We start from the raw sequence: 18,433 nt of genomic DNA on the forward strand, positions 1-18,433 counted from the left end.
GGATTGCCCAAGTGCATCTACCACAGTACCAGTACTTACTTACTTAGTAAGAACTACACTGTACACAATTCTCTCCTACTGCCGAGATGTACTATAGCAAGTGGTCAGATAGGTTCGATCGCGGCACTGCTGTGTACTCTGTCACGAGATTCATGATGCTCACAGTTGCCAGGTACAGGCTGAAGCACGAACCTGAGCAGCAGTTACATCGTACGGAGGCTCCTACAACAACTCACTCAATATTGCTCGACTCCCGACAACATGGACATCTAACGTGATAGAGCCTTTTAAAGAAAGAATAATCATCATGTACCACCTGATAATTGTCTCACAGTTTTGCGAGACGGTGGATAATAGACCTGACTCAGAAATAGGGCACACAAACAGCTATGGGCTGGTTGGCTAAATGTCTCGATTCCTTTTGTGTCTCACAAACCATGTGGCTACGCTACGGCACTGACCACAGCAGTTCATCAATTACTCTTCAGCAAGGGCGTTCGCTCATCTTCAGACACCAGCCAGACTAGGTATCTAAGCAGGATCAATCACTCTTCATGGAAGATGCCTCTTGAACCAAATATGAAGGATGGTCAGAGAGAGATGGTGGTATCGGTACATGCATCCTTCGCTGCCCGGTAAGTCGGTAAGTCAGTCAAGAGGCCATCAATTGGCCAGAATTGCTTCGGTCTGTTAAGGTGGTGTAGTGTTTGTGTGTGGAGACAGCTAGCTGCTGCATCCCTTACCATCGCCCCGAAATCGTCCTTGCCAATGAAAGCTTGGTATTGCATCAAGGTCGGCGTGAAGCCATTCCCCCACACCAAATGAACGCACGCCGTTGGACCACGGCCACCTCCCAGGCCCATATTCAACGGCACGGTCTACATGTGCGCGCGCTTGGCCATCAAGTGAGGGCCTGCCAATCGACAATGCAGCCCATCTACGAAGTAGGGACCAAGCCAGACAAGGCCATGTCTTTAGGCCATCTTTGTTGCCATGATCTGCCTTTGACGGCCTGCTGGGCTGTACACGCCATGAGATCATCTGAAAGGCTCTAGACACCAACGGGCATGGGCGATGAATGGAATTCGTAATGAAAAGGGCGATCCCTTTTCCCCTTTAGGCCCTTTATGCCTCTTTGATGTGGATCGACCGAGCAAGAAACCGATGCCAACACCAGACCAGCACTACACCGCGGCCCCAGTAAAAGCCTGCGCAATCAACCTCCACCGCTTACCGCTTACAGTACCTACTTAGTCGGGATGTCTGTGTAGTGGCATTGGCCCTTGTCACTTCTCCCCTGAATGAAGGAGATGGCCCAATCTATCTAATTTCCCAGCACCACAAGTCTGGCGGTGGGGTTACTAAGGATGGCAGTCCCTCCTCAGATCCCTCCTCTCCTTTGTGCAGAGAGAGCCTATTAATACCTGACCTCCTCTGGTCAGATATTACTCTTCTTTCTCTCTTTTCTCTTCAGCCCAAACAGCCAATTCGCATTCTAGCTCACAACCTTGACTTCGGTCGTCCACTCTTTTCCAACGCTCTTAAGCTTCAAGCTTCAACTACTTTCGTTATCTAACCAACGATTACTTGTCGTTTATTAAACGTACAAATTAAATCAACCAAACCAGTCAAAATGCGTTACTCTACCGTCGCCCTCTTCGCCGGTGCCGCCATGGCCACCAGCACCGTCTACTCCACGGATGTTGTCACCATCACCTCTTGCGGCCCTGAGGTCCCTGACTGCCCTGGCAACTCCTACCCTACTCAGGGTGGCTACCCCGTCGAGTCTTACCCTCCCGCCGGCGAGACCACCACCAGCGAGGCTCTCCCCACCACCTCTGCCTACCCTACCTCGGAGAGCACCCCCGCTGTTTACCCTACCAGCTCTTACCCCGTCGAGAGCCCCAGCTCTTCCGCTGAGACCTCTGCTGTCACTTCTGCTTCCTACCCTCCCAGCAGCTACCCCGTCGGAAGCAGCAGCAGCAGCGCCTCTCCTTCCAGCTACAGCTCTTACCCTGCTGGCCCTGGCTCTTCCTCGGTCCCTTACCCGACCACTCTGGAGACCTCTTCTGCTCCCTCCTACCCCAGCACCTCGGTGATCCCCATCACCTACACCACCTGTGTGCCCACCACCTCGGTCAGCTACTCTACCGTGACCTACGCTCCTAGCAGCAGCGTCAGCGTTTCTGTCCCTGCCAGCTACCCCGCTAGCTACCCTGTTCCCACCACCAGCGTCATCCCCACCGGTGGCTACACGTAAGTTATACTCATTTGCCAGCATTGAATATGAATGTTTGTCTAACCAGCCAATAGACCTGCCCCCTACCCTACTGGTAGCCCCATCCCCACTGCCGGTGCTTCGACCATGGCCGGCTCTGCGTTCTTCGCCGCTGCCGCCGGTGTTGCCGCTGTTCTCTTCGCCTAAGCGCCAAGCAAGCACAATTGCTTGAAAACAGAATTCCCTTGTTTAATGACTCAACCTCCTTTTTGTCGTTTGTGAGCAAGCCTCGGAATGAAAAAGGGAAGGAACTCTTTGCAACAATGATATCCGGGCCACGGCAACTCGAACCCAGCAGTGGTTTGAGGGGGACAGAAACCCAGTTTTGTGTATTTAATTTCTAATTGTATTTAGAAAGGCGTTGCTTTGGGAATGCCGATTGTCTTGTTTTATTGACATGAAAAGATTCTGATAAAACATGTTTAGATTTCCCAATTTGTCTTTGTTATTTACAGTATAGTAATTGCAGGTGCTTTTGAAAACCATTGTCTTGATATATGCTTCCTCGCACAACATAACTACCTATGAGAACTTTGGTGTTGACATACTCGTACTATCAACCTAATTGATACCCTTTGCCGAAAGTTAGCCCTGTTTCGGACCCCTGCTTAGCTCGGCGCCCCATTTTGCCCCCCCAGAAAATCAAGTGGGTACGCATGTTCTGTTTCTCTTCATGCCCCTGTCGATCATCCCATCTCTGACCAATCAGGTGCCGCACTAGAGCCTCGGCCATCGCAGGACTGGGTAATTTCCGAAAATCGAGAGAATCCTCCCTCCCTCATCCACCATGCTTCAATCGGCATTTGGGAGGTGGTTCTTTTAAGTACTTATCTATCTATCGCTGCCATGTCTTTCATGACTCGCCGGTAGCGATCGAATGTTCTGGGTTTCTGCTTTTGCGCGGGTATGAGTTTTCCTTTCATATTGCATGTTGTATTTGTACATTTAAAGTTTCTACTCGTCTTTAAACCTTGCTTGGACGCGGCTATGGCACTGGCCAGCAGACCAGGTAGCTGACTGGCAATTGTTACATTGCACCGCCCATTGTCACGCACGTCTCGGCGAGTAAGTAAGCAATTAATTTCGATAGCTAGCCAATATATTATCCGTCCATGAAAGCAACAACAGCAGTTTTTTCTATATTAAGAACCAACGGGATACCACGCCCTTCCTTGACGTAATGTCTTACCGTAACGATTCATCTGCTGTATTACAAGGATGCAACGGTTTGTTAGTGCTGTATTGTAAGATATTGTTATACCTACAGACTTGGTGCGTCTCCGTCTTTATGCAGAGGATGTTATCTGTAAGGACGATTACATTTTTTTGGCAACCATTCAGGGTCGTACGGATCTGGTTGCGATATCAAGCAAGGGATAAGGATAAATAACTACTGATAGATCAGGCCTGTACATCTTTGAGGGATGAGAGAAAGCAATTCCTTGATGACTTCATATGACGTACACATGTAGTTTCAACGGCAGCTATGTGCTGTGTGTGGTGGGATATTCCGGATCCTAGCCCATTTTTTTCAATTGCCGGGTGTTTAGATGAAACTTAACCTCGCTCTCGCATCTCAAACATGTCGTGGTCTTTTGAGTTAAGTTCAGGATATTTGGGTTTAAAAACGGTATCTCAAGACATAATGATTTACATATAGTTACACAACAGACTAGTCGATAAACAGAGAAAGTATCTTAACTGAGTGACCGGATTCTCTAACCCCTTGCTTCTTTCATGAGCTCTTTGTGATCTTCTAATGACATTTAAATCTATATGGTTAATCCTCACCGCAACCTTAATACAGTGAGAAGACTTCGCTTCCCTCCATATCACGATCTAGTAAGTCATCTAGTTCTTATTAGGATAACAGTCAGACTTTTTAAATTTAAGAGCTCGCGCCAATTCACGGAAATTCTCAAGTACTATGAAACGCTACATAAAATATTCTGATACCCATTCTCATCATAGGTGTAGTAACTGGGTGCAGGAGAAAGGTCGCCTGCTCATTTCATGTCGAACCATTCCTTCGCTCTCTGGTCTACGAATAGCCTTGGCCCCTTCCAGCAATTGGCAGTGATTATCGGGGTATATCTTTAGCGATTGTGACGCTTTTCGTTCTTTCTTCGTTATGTCTAAAGGCACACACTACTATATTTATCCATCTTAATTCAGGTTGAACAGGGATGAGATCCATTTCACTGCATTTTTAGCCCCAAAGAAGGCTGCTTCACCCTAAATGCTTAAGTAAGCAAACTTCGGGAGACCGCCAAATAGAGACAGTATACCTAATGCCATGCTTCGTTGACGTGATTTGCTTTCCATTCGAGATTGTTTTCTACAAGAAATGAAGTGTAAGATTGTGCGATGTGACAACCCGCAATCCTGGGAGGCACTGAGCTTCGTAATCAGTCTAATTAAAACTTCAGTAATCTATGGTCCGAGTTACCTATGCTTATAACAGCTCTATTGGGTTTGACTCTGTCTTTGAAAATGGTACTTTTATTATCTCTTGCTTGATTTCTACCCCCTGGCTGGAGCCAGAGATTAAAGGTATACCTGTACAAGGGTGGGCATATATCAGATGAGCTAAGTTACTAATACCAATCGTGTCGTCTGAACACAGTCAATCCCAGAGCGGTGAGCTATCAAGTAAGAAATGTACGCGCATTAAAGTGTGGTAGCCACTAAATCATGAGCGTTATGAGACCGAAAATGTAACACCGAAAACCCTCAATACGCTTGTACATATTCGAATATGATGCTTTAGAAGTTGCAGGCAAGGTGTTTAAGTATAACAAGGACAGAGATACTGGGCTTGGAACTTGAGGAATTCAGATGATAATGAACAACTAGGGCTGCATGAGTCCTTGACCAACCAACTCCTTCTTGGCTGTTGGTGGCTTGACTCGACTCTATATACAACTGGTCTGCCAGCCCAGACCGCCTAGGTGTCTGGGGTCTGTTTCAAGAAGCGAAGTCTGTATAACCTCACTTTCCAACATTGCCCAATATTGCCTGCATGTCTCTGTAAGGTCATGAACAGCCTGCAGTGGCCGTTCGTACGGTCGAAGTGCAAGGCGAACTGCATATTCAGCTGTCACGGCGTTTACATTAAGCGTGGGCTCAATTCCATGACGACGTTAAGAGGCTAAGCGAGGCGCTATCGAGCTGTCTATTTTTCCGTTGAGATTTCTTACACAACAACGTGGGAAAGAACTTGAACTTCACTAGCAGCTACTTGGTATATCTTATCAGTGAATTACTTCATTCGGGTGTGTAAGAAGGTGAAAAGTGAGCCAAGATGTAAGTACTCCATTTCATCAAGTCACTCAAGCATCAACCACTACGTAAACCACAAGACCATATATCCCGGACTAAACTTGGACGTGTAGCACTATATTGGTACCGACTTTTCGTAGAAAAATCTACGGTAGGTTTGAGTTTTAGACCGCATAAGGATGCGTTGTGTGGTCATGAAAACATATCTATCTTTTTTGATAGAGCTATGTTATGATCCATACAAAACGCCGACACTGACTCGACATTATTAAATATCATATGCGGCTCTTAATCGCAAAAGTGTCTTATCAACGCTACGTATACCTTAAAGGTGTATTGACGGCTCGCACACGTCAGTGTTCATTGTCTAATTATGACTTCACTTACCGATTCATCAACATCCGAAAACTACATCTCCGGCAGACTACGCCCAATTCATGATCAGCAGAGCAAGAGTTCCTTTTCCGGAAATAATAGTCAGAGGCATTTACGCCTGACACACCATCTTGAGATGAAAGAAATGGCATAACACTACGCAATCCTGACGTAGAGATTCCTAGTTTAATTGAGGTTGTAATCATAGCACACCTTATCTAACATCGCGTCATCCCGAAGATGAAGAGTGAAGCCCAGAAAATGAAATGAGGAAGACGGAATGAAGGCCAAGTCGGATGGGATGCACAGAGACACTCTTAGCTCACGAAAACTCAGCAAGATAGGTGTAGATCCATCTCCGTGTTGTCGGCGCACGTGCAGCTCCTTATCGCTTCATATCTAGATAGCATGAGAAGTTTACTCTGCCATGGCTCTCGTCACCAAGTCAACTTCTCATACTGCACCATGGAAGATAAGAGAATATGAATTTCGAACGAGTACTGCTCGCCCATCACTCAGGAGCTAGGCAAGGGGAGTTGAGCTTAAGTGCCTACCTAGTCCGAGTTTATTGAAGACAAACATAAAACGACCAACTCTGTGAGTACTCGCACTTATCCTACTAGAGCTCTCCGTATGCGATATGCGTAGACCCAGCTGCCCAACAGTAGAACTGAACTCGCCCATTCCCGCCCAGCCATTGATCACATGAGCAGAAGAACCTACCCACCTCCCTAACTTACATGCATAGCTAGCTCCTAGCCCTACTCTAGTTACTTAGATATCCAAAGTCACAACTTCACGACAAGCAACGCTCCATCCAAGAAGCAAGCGCTGAATCAAAGAGGACAGCGCTACACAAATTAGCGTACCTGCGCAAAAGGAACAAATAGCCCGCCCTCACCGCTTATTATATGGGATTTCTCACTAGGTAGGTAGGTAGGTAGTTAGCATATGCCAATTAATTAACTGACGAAAGCAGTCGATCATTCGATCTGCAATTACATATCCCAAAGCAGCCAAACTCACATCCAATAACCGCGCAAGTCAATCTAATATGTACTTACGTTAAACCCTTCCTTAGGCACTTAGGGTCCTCCTGCCCCATCAGGAAGTTCAAGACATGCAGGGACCCTGCGGTCATCACTTACTCATTTACTCTACTCGCTCACTCATTCAAGGGTCCTATTTACCTACTATCTACCTACAGTACCCACAATCCTACAGAGAAGAAAGTCAAGAAAAAAAAAAAAATAGAATCATGATTCCTTCACCACGAGTTTGGTAAAAACCATATACCTATACCATACCAGAAATGGAACGAAAGAAGCAAGTAATCCCTGAAACTGCTAAACTCTTCTGATGCTCATTACTATAGATCTTAAAAAGGATAAAGTAGAGTCGCTCTTCTCTTTTCTACATAGAAGGCCCCCTTTCCCCGCAAACAAGCTGAAACTGACCACCAGAGGTACGCGCTGTCACAACTCCACAAGAGACGATCTGCAGATGTGTAGTATAAAAAAAAGAGTCAAATGAAAAAAAAGCCATGAATTAGCTCCCTCCAATCATAACATAGGTGATCACTGTTTCCCCAATTGACGGTGTAAGTATATGGCTTAGTCACAAGAAACAAAGCGAAGAAAAAAAAACAGAAATGAACAATTTCTAGATGTAAGTAGTGTATATAAAATGCTGACTTCTATGAGGGTATCAAAACGCTATGAAATTACATAATGAATAGATCTCAAAAGGCTGGTCTGAGTAATGTGTAAGTAATGCAAAGGGTAAGTGCTGTGACACTTGATCTTAGAATAAATTACGATGGCCTGCTAGAATCTCTTTCGCACGAAAACAAAAGGTCCCGTCGTTTTGTTGTGTTTTCCCTCGAATGACTTCCGACCATAGATAGGGTTATACCCATAGGCTCAATACCCTCATCTGCGGGTGCCTCTGACGTGGACATATCCGCCAAGGCATCGCGTGTCCGTGCTCGCTAGCAAATCGTAAAAGCTGTGGTGGACTCAAAATTCATCCTTGCAGGGGCTATAGAGCCGAATTCAAGAAATCTGCTCATGCCACCGACGTAGGCGAGACCTTTTGTGGGCCTGAGTTGTTTTCGAAGAGCGTGCGGTCAAGGCAGATTTTATTTCAGGCTAGATTATGACTAGTAGGTCGAACAGAAGGAGCTTGATTGTGATCTCGGCATTTGGAAGCAGCTACTCCATCTTGATAGAAGCCCAACAGCACTAGTGTGTTCGAGCGCTGTTTTCTAGAATCTTTTTGTGGGCTGGAGCGAATTGCGAGATCGGGCACGATTGAGTAATGGATAGAGCGGGATTCGCCTCTTGGCTATGCCGGGTGGATCCGTTGACAAGGAAGCGCTGAGACAAATTAATCCTCTACCCATTTCGTGTTCGGACTTGTCGACAAGTGCAAGACGAAATTTACCTGAGTCTTGTTGCGAAGCTGAAAAAGATTATTGTAATCGACCCATCGAGGTAAGCGACGCGCGATTGTGGTCTGTGCCAATTGTATGTAGTATTGTTTACATTCCAATTGGCGTCTTCAGTACGTAAGTGTGACGAAATTGAGGCTGACGAGTGGCAAATCACTAGGAGACATGCACCTCGGTAAATTGACTAGTCGTCCTCCTGCAACGTCGCAATCCACCGTACCGGGACGCCACTGGCACCAATCTCGTAAGGCTTTGTGACTGCTTTCCTAGGGGGCAGCAACCAGCGCGCGTGACCTTCTCTCGAGTCGTCCAATTTGCCCCTCTTCCTCATGAGATGCTCCATAACCGCAATGCGAATGAAATCTGGATTTTCGCGCATCTCTCTTTGACGTGGGCCGGGTGGGAGCAGTGGCACCATTGACGATCTGTCCGTGTTGGAGTTGTGTGCTGTCTGTCGGGCCGGTCTTGGCACTCCTCTTGAGCGCTGTACTTTGTACGTTTGCATCTGGATTGATGCTGTGTAGCTGCGAACAGATGAGGCGCCTCGCGCCTCAGGCCGAACGTTGCTGGAGGGGTTCAAATACCGCCGCATGGCCTCACTGGGTTCCTCTTCCAGAACTGGCGGCCTCCTTTCATCTGTAAATGGGACCCTCGGGTCGATAGTGAGTATTGACCTCGTAAGAAAGTCATCGGGAGGAATAGAAGAGGCGGTAAATGTAGATAAAGTTCGGGCAGCCGATCGCAATGCACGAAGTGATGCCGTCAGATTCGATTTGAAAACGGATTTGAATGGCAAAATAGTCTGCGCTTGCTTGTCGACTGGTAGATTGGGCTTGGCGGTGAAGTCGAGCTGATCGTTCTCTATAGCCACTTTTGATAATGGATCGCTCGGCAACTCCCCAGGCGGTGTGGTTACCGGCTCTAGTGACCGCCTCGGCGAACGCATCCTCCCCCCTCGGGGAGTGATAGGTGAGTCGGCTGATGGGATCACACTTTGCGACAGAGAATCGCCTAGGGAGGGTAGACTGTCGAAGGACTGAGTTCGTGTAGAATAAGGAGATGCAAACCCGCTATCGGTCTGCAGCAAGGCATCTTCCACTTCAAGTGCATCAGGGGGAGTGAGCAGAAATTCCAAAGGGCTGCGCTCAAACGAGGACAGACTCAGATCATCACCCAAATCGAAGCGTAATTCCTGACTGAGATCCTTTTCTGAAACTTTGGAACGCGGTACGATAGAATCTACTGTCATCCGTGGATCCCTCTGCTCCTTTCTCTGTAGACTTTTCCTACGCTTTGGAGGTGGAATATTGGTGATGGCAAGAAGAGCAGCGACTGCGGGTGGTACGGCATCGGGTGAGTGAACATCTGCAGCTCCACGGGCGGACGAAGACCGTGCCCGATCGTTGGTCTTCCGGAGGCGATGCTTCTGCTTGGTGGGGATTTGTACGGCGCTTGAAGGCGTAATCGGTCGTGGTGCTATTGTAGTAGCCATGGCAATCGATGGTGTGTTAGTGACCTCGCGAGAGAATGTATCTGACGGTGATAATATTGCTCTACTAGTTGTTGTGTTGTCTATAAATACTTCCAGAGGTTGCTGTTCCGAGGCTCGCAGAGGGCGGGTTGAAAAGTCATACTTTCTGGGAAATGATTGACGTGATTGCGTGGTTGGTGATGCAGGTACAAGAGATGGCGGACCGGCTTGGGTGAAAGGTGATGGCGAAGGCCTGCGGGTGTGAAGAAAGGACCGTGGGGTGATCATGGTAATAACACTTAATACTTAATGCTCGGTATACCCAAGCCTAAACAAGATACGACAAGGGAACCCCGAATTACCCAACTAGGTGGGTTTGTCTGACATGGCCTGGTCAATTACAGATCGGGGATGCAACGAGACTGAACCGGGCGGCCCCAACGCCGAGAAGCCAACCTAGTTTAGCGTAGGTAGGGGGAGGTAGGGGAGTGAGTGCAAGTAGATGCGATGCGACGAGTAATGATGAATGAGTCGTTGGCTCCGTTCCGCTGGTGCAGGGCAAGGGTAAAACAGGTGGCCATCGGTGGATCGACCAAGGTCCGAGTCTGTCCAAGGTAGGTATGCTGTCAAGGTCGAGAAAAAAGATGAATCCCTAGGTACCCTCTCTCTATTACCAATACAATAATTAGTCGCGTGTGGTGTGCGATGAGGGACTAAGGTACGTAGTAGGAGGAGGTATTGCGAATGTCGTAGAGCGAATGCACTGATCCTCTCTCCCGTTTCCCTCTCTTTCTTAGGGAGACTGCTCTCTTACTATATGTCTTTTCAGGCCCTGAATTTCTTTCGTTCCTTCTCACCCTTTTATTATTATTATTAGTTTTATCTCGAATCCCGTTCGTCGTTATTGGTAGGGCTAAGGGAACTCGATGCAAGGCCACCGAAGATACGGTAGTGTAATGCGGCTTGGTGGTGCTTGGTGGTGCAATGGGGTTTCACCAGGGGCCTTTGTGATTTCTGGTACGTAAGAGACAGGCGTTGTGCCAACGTGGTCGCGCTGCAAGTCACGATCCCAGCAAATTGGGTGAGGCTTGGGGTGGTGACGTCGCGTGCCTACAAATCAACTGCTAATCGACTTCCGTCTCTTTTTTTTTGTCGTCGGTTAGATCGGCCTTCGAAGTAGATGAAGAGAAGATATGCGGAAAAGTCTCCCGGTCTACGATAATGGCGGCAGTGTTGCTTTTGTCCTTCAGTCTTCAGTGCATGCGACACAGGCGCCGGGGCTGATAAGAGACGGGGACGAGAATGCTAAGGTTCGCACCGGGGTGGCGACATGCGGCGACTCAGTCACTTTGAGCAAGCCAATAACTATAGCCGGCATACAAGAACGAGAACGCTGTTGAGCAGGACATAGAGTAGATAGCAAGAGAGAGAGAGATAGAGAGAGGTGTGTGTAGGTTGGCAAGTATTTCTTATTGCTTGGTAGAAGAACGATGCGTTGCAGGCAGTCATCGTCTTACACTCCTTCCTGTCTTATTCAGACCGAACGATTGAAACGTGGTTCGTCATGATATGTCAAGTACCTATTTAATCTGATCAGGTACCTCCTCATGTTGAATTCGTGGGCCGTGTACAAGCCGTGTACAGCTCACTACTTATCAATAATAGTATAGGTACATATTATCATCCATAACTGTCATGTTTCCATTCCATGTACATTCCATGTATTAGCGGTATCAGCGGAACTGATCAGTAAGCCAAGACCCCAGCCTACCTATCTATCTAGGTATCTCTATCTACCATATCAACCCATCAGCACCACAAGGGATGTGTGATACTTGGATGTGATACTTGTCATGTGCGCGCTGGGATTTGTCCTGCTTTTGTGAACGCCAGATAAGGCAGCCTACCTCTTTAGGCAAAGATGAGATGGCAGTTGAATTCAAATGTTGGAGTTGCCCGATAGGGCAGCAAGTTACCGCGGATGCTGCTTTTACTGCAATACAGGCACGCTACGCAGCACTATACAGCACTACACAGCATACTTACAGAGGTAGGGTATCAATGGATTGATTGGAATCCACTTACGGTGTCAAAGGATATCTAGCACCAAGCGCTCTGACAGGGAATTAAATTGGCTGTCTACTCCATACTTGAGGTATTAAATAGGGAATTACCAGCGATGTCGTGTGGATGCGACATGCGACACGCAACAGGACGCTGCAATGACACTCACTGCCAGTACTTACGGTACCTATGCCCCTAACCCAACCCCCAAATGTGTACCAGTAACATTGATCCGGTCTTCCGCTCGTTGCTCCGGTCCATCCTTCGAATCAGAAAGGCCCGTTTTCTGTTTCTCTGTTACTGTTCATATGGCCATTCACATACAAATACGTGGTTGAAAGCGTACTATAATACCTACCTAGATAGAGTACTGTAGATACACTGGATAGCATGGATAGCAGTGAGGTACCGGTAGTGATATTGTAAAAATAAAAGGTAATATCTTTAGTAGCCAAGACATCCTCCCACTACTTCGTTTATCTCTTACCTTTGCGCTACCAAGAAAGTAACTGCTCTGCGAAGCTAGTGGCAATTAGGTATATGGTATACTACTGTATGTATCTATGTATGCGGGTGTGATCACTCTTGCTCAACAAGTCTGTCTGCCTGCCTCACTCAATTACTACACTACCCACCTGCCTTAGACCTACTCTGACCTACTCTGCCCTAACTAAGGAATTAGCACATTGTGGGGGAATGCCCATCTCTCCAACGTCCAACACACCAACTTACGATAGTCAGCAGCTGGTGCCATCGCTATCATTGGCCTAGTAGAATCGTGACGTGGGTGATCCTGCGCATATGACACCAGATACCAACCGTGTGTAGGTACGAGGTAGTAGGTATCGCATGCCAATGGATCCCATACCACTACATCATCCAAAGACCCCTTCTCCCGGCCGAAAAGGCCTTGTCTGCTCCGCGGGGATGGTTTATTTCATCTCTCGCAGATTATTCCTTTCTCCACGTCTTTCAACACGGCCCTGATGATCGTGCCATTGTGGAGTACTCGAGAAGGAGAAGGGGAAGGAGAAGGAGGAGGAGATAGGAGATGAATATGAATATGAATATGAGTTGAAACAGTCCCCCCCCTCTCTATCTCTCTACATATATATTTAGGCTTCAAGCTGACAATCTACACTATCTCTCTGGCCCACGCGACCCGAGCTAGGATGACGTCCTAAATATTAGGCATACCACACTACACCACGCTACGACGTGCGATCTTCCTCCATCTTTTGCTGGCCAGCTGCTCGCGTGAGTTCAACCTATGGATACTTACTTCGCTGTGCTGCGTCAGCCAGCCACACCTGAGTCTCGGTAGATGGCCCATGCCAAGCATGCCTCGGTCTCAGCACCTGGCTGTCATCCAATGCGTGCGCTCGAGGCAAAGGTGTTTCCCAACATCATGAACTCAAGCCATGAAAGATCACAAGTTGAGAGGACCACTGCTTCAGTGTCCGAGGTGGCTCACTCACCATGCATTTCCAAGAAAGCTGTCGCCAACGGTGACAGAGCGCCGAAATCGCAAGAGGGTTGGCTAGTTCAGTCCCAAACCTCCCCGCCCTAGCCGCTCAACCAGAATCCTCCGTCGTCACGTTTTGCGGATAGCATTCACTAGTCGTCGCTAGTGCGTGAAACGACGATCTTCAAGTCCTCCTAGCAAGTGTCAAACAAAAACAAGGTGGTGAGAAACAAGTTGACGATGAACTTTATTTGCATCCCACTTCTGGTAGCATTGAGTGCTACATACGCCTCGGCTTGCCCTCGGCCGCGGGTAAACAGATCAGGAATGCGATTAAGTGGTAGGTAGGTGTTCTATTGCTGACCTCGATTATGACGAGGTGCGCATGAACGGGATACCCATCGTAGAAAACTCCCAAGACCCGACAAACATATCATACCTGTAGATCCACCAACCACAAAGGACATTCCCCATCTCAACAAAATCACATTTTGTAAGAACGTTGCAATACTGTGAACCTCGCCGAGAGAAAGGCGCATAGATATCACACCCAGTCCGCCAGTTAATTTGTCCCTTTTGACAATGGTCTAGAACTCATTCTCTGCGTGTACCCATGCCCATATATTCTTACCAACGAATGAGGAGTACCAGAGAGCCCAAGAAACCGATTTGTGTGTCGTTGCACAATATGCAAAGGGCGCTGAGCATGGGAACCACTCACAGAGTCAAGGCACCCTCACAAATGAATCTATCAGATCCGTGGGTGCCGTCGGTGCCGTTGCATTCTCAAGTGCTACTAGATAAGGACGGTACCAGTTGGGCTTCTCATCCCCTTCTCGAAGTTCGGAAATCTAGCGTTGCAAGCTACTTCATTCTCTCCAATTTATCTTTGGGCATCAAGAGCGGGACCACGGCTTTGCGGGAAACAGATTCTTATCTCGCAGCGAAGAGAAAAAAAATCTAGGAAAAAATCGGTTACATGCAAGGTCCCTTTCTCCCCTCCTCCCCCTCCCAACAGTGACTACGTATGTAGGTAGGTATATACCGTACCTATCTTAGGTTGATAGGAAATGCGGGGAAGATCATAACGAAACATATCGCGCCAAGTGCCCATCCGACCGTACCTTGCTCCTTGTCGAGCTTGTGTGCCTATCATCATATGGGTGAGTGTATGCGGTTTTCTGTATGGTAGCGGGTAGGTCAGAGCTGGTCAGAGCACCTAGGTGGTGGTTAGCGCAAGGCCCTTGAACTCATCGTGCATGTGATTTCCCCACTGTCCCGCGCTCACGACCGGATCGTTGCCCATTGTGAATCCGGGGTTGAGAGGTACACGTAGTTAGTCCAGCGTTAGCAATAGAGATCGTCCTTATTTTGAAACAAGAGCTGAGTTTCTCTCAAGTCATAGTTAGTCAACATCGTGATCATTGCGAAAACACTATCTGGGGATTGACACCGCTGAGACTCAAACTAGGAGGTGGTGCAATTATGATGACGTAGAGCGTCGCGTAGATCTAGATACCTGTTTTGATTTTAAGGTAATTTTAGACAGTAGCGGATGCATTACTGTTCACTCACTATTTACGAACGGAAAATACGAGAAATGCGTACATACAATATGTGACGAAATGACGGACACCCTTACGCCACCACACGCCGAACTAATGAGACCTTTTCAGAAAGAAATGCGCTCCGGAAAAATGAAGAATGGTTTCCCACACGGAACGCCGGAAACCCCAGATAGTCGAACTGCACACAGCCTTGCTAATCACAGCGGACTCACGTAAGAATATGATAGGGCCCTATATCCACTTCTCCGTCTGTTGCTGGCTCCCTAGGCCCTGAGGAGCCGTGGACGGTCGCGAGTTATCCACCCCTTTGTCACGCAGGACGACGATATCGGTCTTCTTGATAATGCCATTAAACGGCATGGCCGCCTCCTCGCTCTGCCGCTGCGTCGGGCTCTGGAGCTGCGTCTGCGACTTGAGCCGCGTCATGCGCGTCGCTATCGTGCCGAGCACCCTGCGCTCCGTGTTCCCGGTAATCCCGTCGCGCTCAACGCGGAACATCTTGGGGAACCAGGTCCGGAGTAACGGCCTCAATGCTGGCGCCGAGGCCGTGATGAGCGCGAGATTGGTCTCGATGGCGGATATCACGAAGCCGATGTTGGCGTCCGGATTCAGGCTTGTTTTTAACATGAATAGGCCTTGCACGAGAAGAGCAAGTCGGATCATGCTTGTGATAGTCGTTCTAGATAATACGGCTTGTTAGTCTCGTGATATTTCCTCTTGGCAGGAAATAGTAGATAGGAAACCTACAGGAATCCCAACAGAAAGACAAACATGAGAGCGATCTTTGTTCGTTTCGGTATCTTCAAGCTGATGAATATCCTCATCGGTAGCGCTAGCATCAGTATATCGGTGAAGATATTGAACGACGACATGACAGTGAACAGAACTCTTCTGTCAATGCATGTCCCCTCCAGAGTAGGCTCCCAGGTCTTGCTGATGGGGATGCACTGAAGAATAACGCCGAAGAAGACCCCAATCATCATTCCGATATTGGCTATGTTCAGCCATACGATGAACCGCCTCACACCGGGTCGATGCCCAAATAAGCGCTGCAGGAAGAGCAATATCGAAGTTTTCACTAGCGCCAGGATCGGATTGTATAGAATCTCAATCGCATAATTCCATACCAGACCCGGTACAGGATCATGAGGCGGAATATCCTGCCATCTGATCCCTATGAAATTCGTTCTGATGTCTTCGAATAGGTTAGCATTTCTGAGATAGAATGGTCAGTTGATACCGCTCAGGACTGACACATATAACTTGCCGCCGTTTCTAGTATCGATAGTACCTATAGATCATAATTAGGCAATCCATTTCCTTGATCGATGTTGTGGGTGGTCAGCAGCTTACCATAGCTATGCATACTAAAGCATCATCTATTCCACACGTTAGCCTCCAATATGAAACATGCGGCCCATTCACTCACCTAAGGCGAATTGATGAGATGACACCCTGCCCGCTACTCTAATACACAGTATAACGAACGCCAGAGCCGTGAAACCTATAACAATCCCTATCGCCAGGCCCTGCTGAGTACTGGTGTAGTCGAAGGGGTCCATAGATGGAATCACCACCTTCGCAGCGTTTTCAGCCCCCATGAGTTTCTCGCACGTTATCATGGACATGTTGAGATTGTTGTACCACATAAACAAATGGTGTTATGGTAGTTGGGCTAAAACGCGCAGACAAGAAGGTCAAGAGAAAGCGAAATTAAAATCTCACTTCTAAGTCATAACGAGAGGGCTAAGCCCTCAGATATAGTAGTATAGCATTCCGAAGGCGAAAAGACGAGATAGAGGTTGTCGAATGCTTGAAGGTGATCTACGTCCCGGCGTTCGACTAGGTGAGCCTGACGAGTAGCATCAGGAAGACAGCCGGATAAATCAGCCTTGTGTATCAGATGGATCGGCTCGGATCGCCACATGGCCGGGCTCGAACGACAGACACGAGAATACTCCAATACCAATGCTATATGAGTTGAGGACCATCTTGCTCGGATATTTCATCTTGTCTGAGCTGACGTTCGCTGGGCAAGTAAGGATTACCGAGTCGTCTAGTACATCCCATGGCAGGTTTGCAACTGGTATAGATGTAATACGATTGATCACAATGTGCGCCGACATGAGAATCTCTCGAATGCAGACAGTCCCTCCGCTATGCTTTGCTTGAAATGATGTTCGATCACAATCGGAGGACCCCGTTGGAGATCTTCACCTTTCGACATCAGATGGTCAAACCTGAAATCACTGCGATTCGGCTCGCGATCAGGGTAAGGATGCACCCGAAGGGTGGTCTAATGATGGGATGAAAAGATGATAGAAAAGCCTAATAGTGAAGATCAGACGACAGAGAGCCGCTAGCTCGAGGCATACTTCATGCATGAACAGTTTGCTTGGCAGCGATAACTTGCTTTCGAAAAGCTTTGGCTAGTATGGCTCGATTGGAATTCGAGTCATCTGGCTATACTTTTGGGCATGGTGATAGAAACGGCTCGAGGTGTGCGAGGAATGGGCCGGTTGAATTGTCTGGATTGTCGCATGTACGCGGGCGAGGGTACATAGGCGAAGGTCAAGAAGCTCTACCTACCCCATCCGTGCGCAGGCAGGGTGGTCGAATCGGGGCAAAGCATGAACAGAGCTGCAGTATCATGAGAATCATTCCTGCTCGCTGTTGCCAATCATTTCACTGGAGAGTAATACCTTTCGTAGCATCGAGCAAGTGTATTCTGTCGATGAAATCCGATTGCCACTATTTAGTCTAAGGGGCTTCCCCATGATTTACGTGCCAATCTGGGGGATAGACTGGAAGCACCCGGACCATGCATGAGCCGATACAATACGATGCAAAATTCATCATGAGTTATTTGACGGAGATTGCGAATGCGATCTGTCGTCGAAGAGCAAAACGTCGGGGTAAGGTCTGTCTGGAAGAAGCATGCTAGCAAAGGACATCGATTGGTCTGCTAGTGATGTCAATGACTTCGAGTAGGGTCGTTGAACGATGTGTCCCATGTAGTGAAAGCCTGTTACCTTGAGGTGCGCATTGGAGCAAGAAGCGAGTATTCTCTCGAGAAGCTTCGAACGTGGTGGGTAGCTCGTATTTGCACAATTCTCCATACTCGCGAGAACTGCAATGGTCTACTTTCTAAACTGCCCACTTTATTAGATCACCACACTCGAGAGCTCTGTAGAAGGGCACACCTGAAACAGGCACGGCACGCATCACATTGCTGCCCCGCACAATCACAGATAGGAAAACTAATCCAGTCTTGACTCGACTCTAACATAACATGGTCAGATAGTCTATATCTATTTCTAATGGATATTCCAGATTAGCCGTTCGGAAGAGGGTGAGGTGAAAGAATCTGAAAGAATGACCCTGATGCTTAAATCGCCACTGGCACATGAGTACGTTTAAGCCTCAGTCATCGGGGGGGTTCATTTGGAAATGATAGCACTTGTCCTTGCGTTAACGA

The 18,433-nt window shown here is 47.8% G+C and overlaps 3 protein-coding genes across 3 annotated transcripts; 1 reads left to right on the forward strand and 2 right to left on the reverse strand.

Annotated features, from left to right (window-relative positions):
• The first annotated feature begins 1,337 nt into the window (after positions 1–1,337).
• F5B22DRAFT_9135 (uncharacterized protein) lies at positions 1,338–2,518 on the forward strand. Its single transcript, XM_047980686.1, has 2 exons — positions 1,338–2,256; positions 2,314–2,518. The coding sequence occupies exons 1-2, from the start codon at positions 1,634–1,636 to the stop codon at positions 2,423–2,425; spliced, it is 735 nt and encodes a 244-aa protein (XP_047836279.1). The 5' UTR covers positions 1,338–1,633; the 3' UTR covers positions 2,426–2,518.
• Positions 2,519–7,850: 5,332 nt separating this feature from the next.
• F5B22DRAFT_9166 (uncharacterized protein) lies at positions 7,851–10,598 on the reverse strand. Its single transcript, XM_047980687.1, has 2 exons — positions 8,381–10,598; positions 7,851–8,313 (listed from the first exon to the last, which is right to left on the reverse strand). Exon 1 carries the CDS (start codon positions 10,144–10,146, stop codon positions 8,572–8,574), a length of 1,575 nt encoding a protein of 524 aa, XP_047836280.1. The 5' UTR covers positions 10,147–10,598; the 3' UTR covers positions 7,851–8,313; positions 8,381–8,571.
• Positions 10,599–15,186: 4,588 nt separating this feature from the next.
• Positions 15,187–16,583, reverse strand: F5B22DRAFT_640866 (uncharacterized protein; the record flags this gene model as incomplete). The annotated part of the gene is made up of 5 exons (XM_047977904.1): positions 15,187–15,634; positions 15,703–16,150; positions 16,210–16,246; positions 16,309–16,334; positions 16,385–16,583. 5 exons carry the CDS (start codon positions 16,581–16,583, stop codon positions 15,187–15,189), a joined length of 1,158 nt encoding a protein of 385 aa, XP_047836281.1.
• Positions 16,584–18,433: the final 1,850 nt, after the last annotated feature.

The sequence above is a fragment of the Xylaria bambusicola genome, assembly GCF_022495145.1.
Source record: "Xylaria bambusicola strain CBS 139988 unplaced genomic scaffold F5B22scaffold_1, whole genome shotgun sequence".
NCBI lineage: Eukaryota > Fungi > Ascomycota > Sordariomycetes > Xylariales > Xylariaceae > Xylaria > Xylaria bambusicola.

Bases quoted from the DNA above. Each gene is read 5' to 3' on its own strand.
- F5B22DRAFT_9135 (XM_047980686.1), top strand. From the start codon at position 1,634: ATGCGTTACTCTACCGTCGCCCTCTTCGCCGGTGCCGCCATGGCCACC. The intron at 2,257-2,313 runs GTAAGTTATACT...ACCAGCCAATAG, and splicing joins ATCCCCACCGGTGGCTACAC to ACCTGCCCCCTACCCTACTG.
- F5B22DRAFT_9166 (XM_047980687.1), bottom strand. From the start codon at position 10,146: ATGATCACCCCACGGTCCTTTCTTCACACCCGCAGGCCTTCGCCATCA.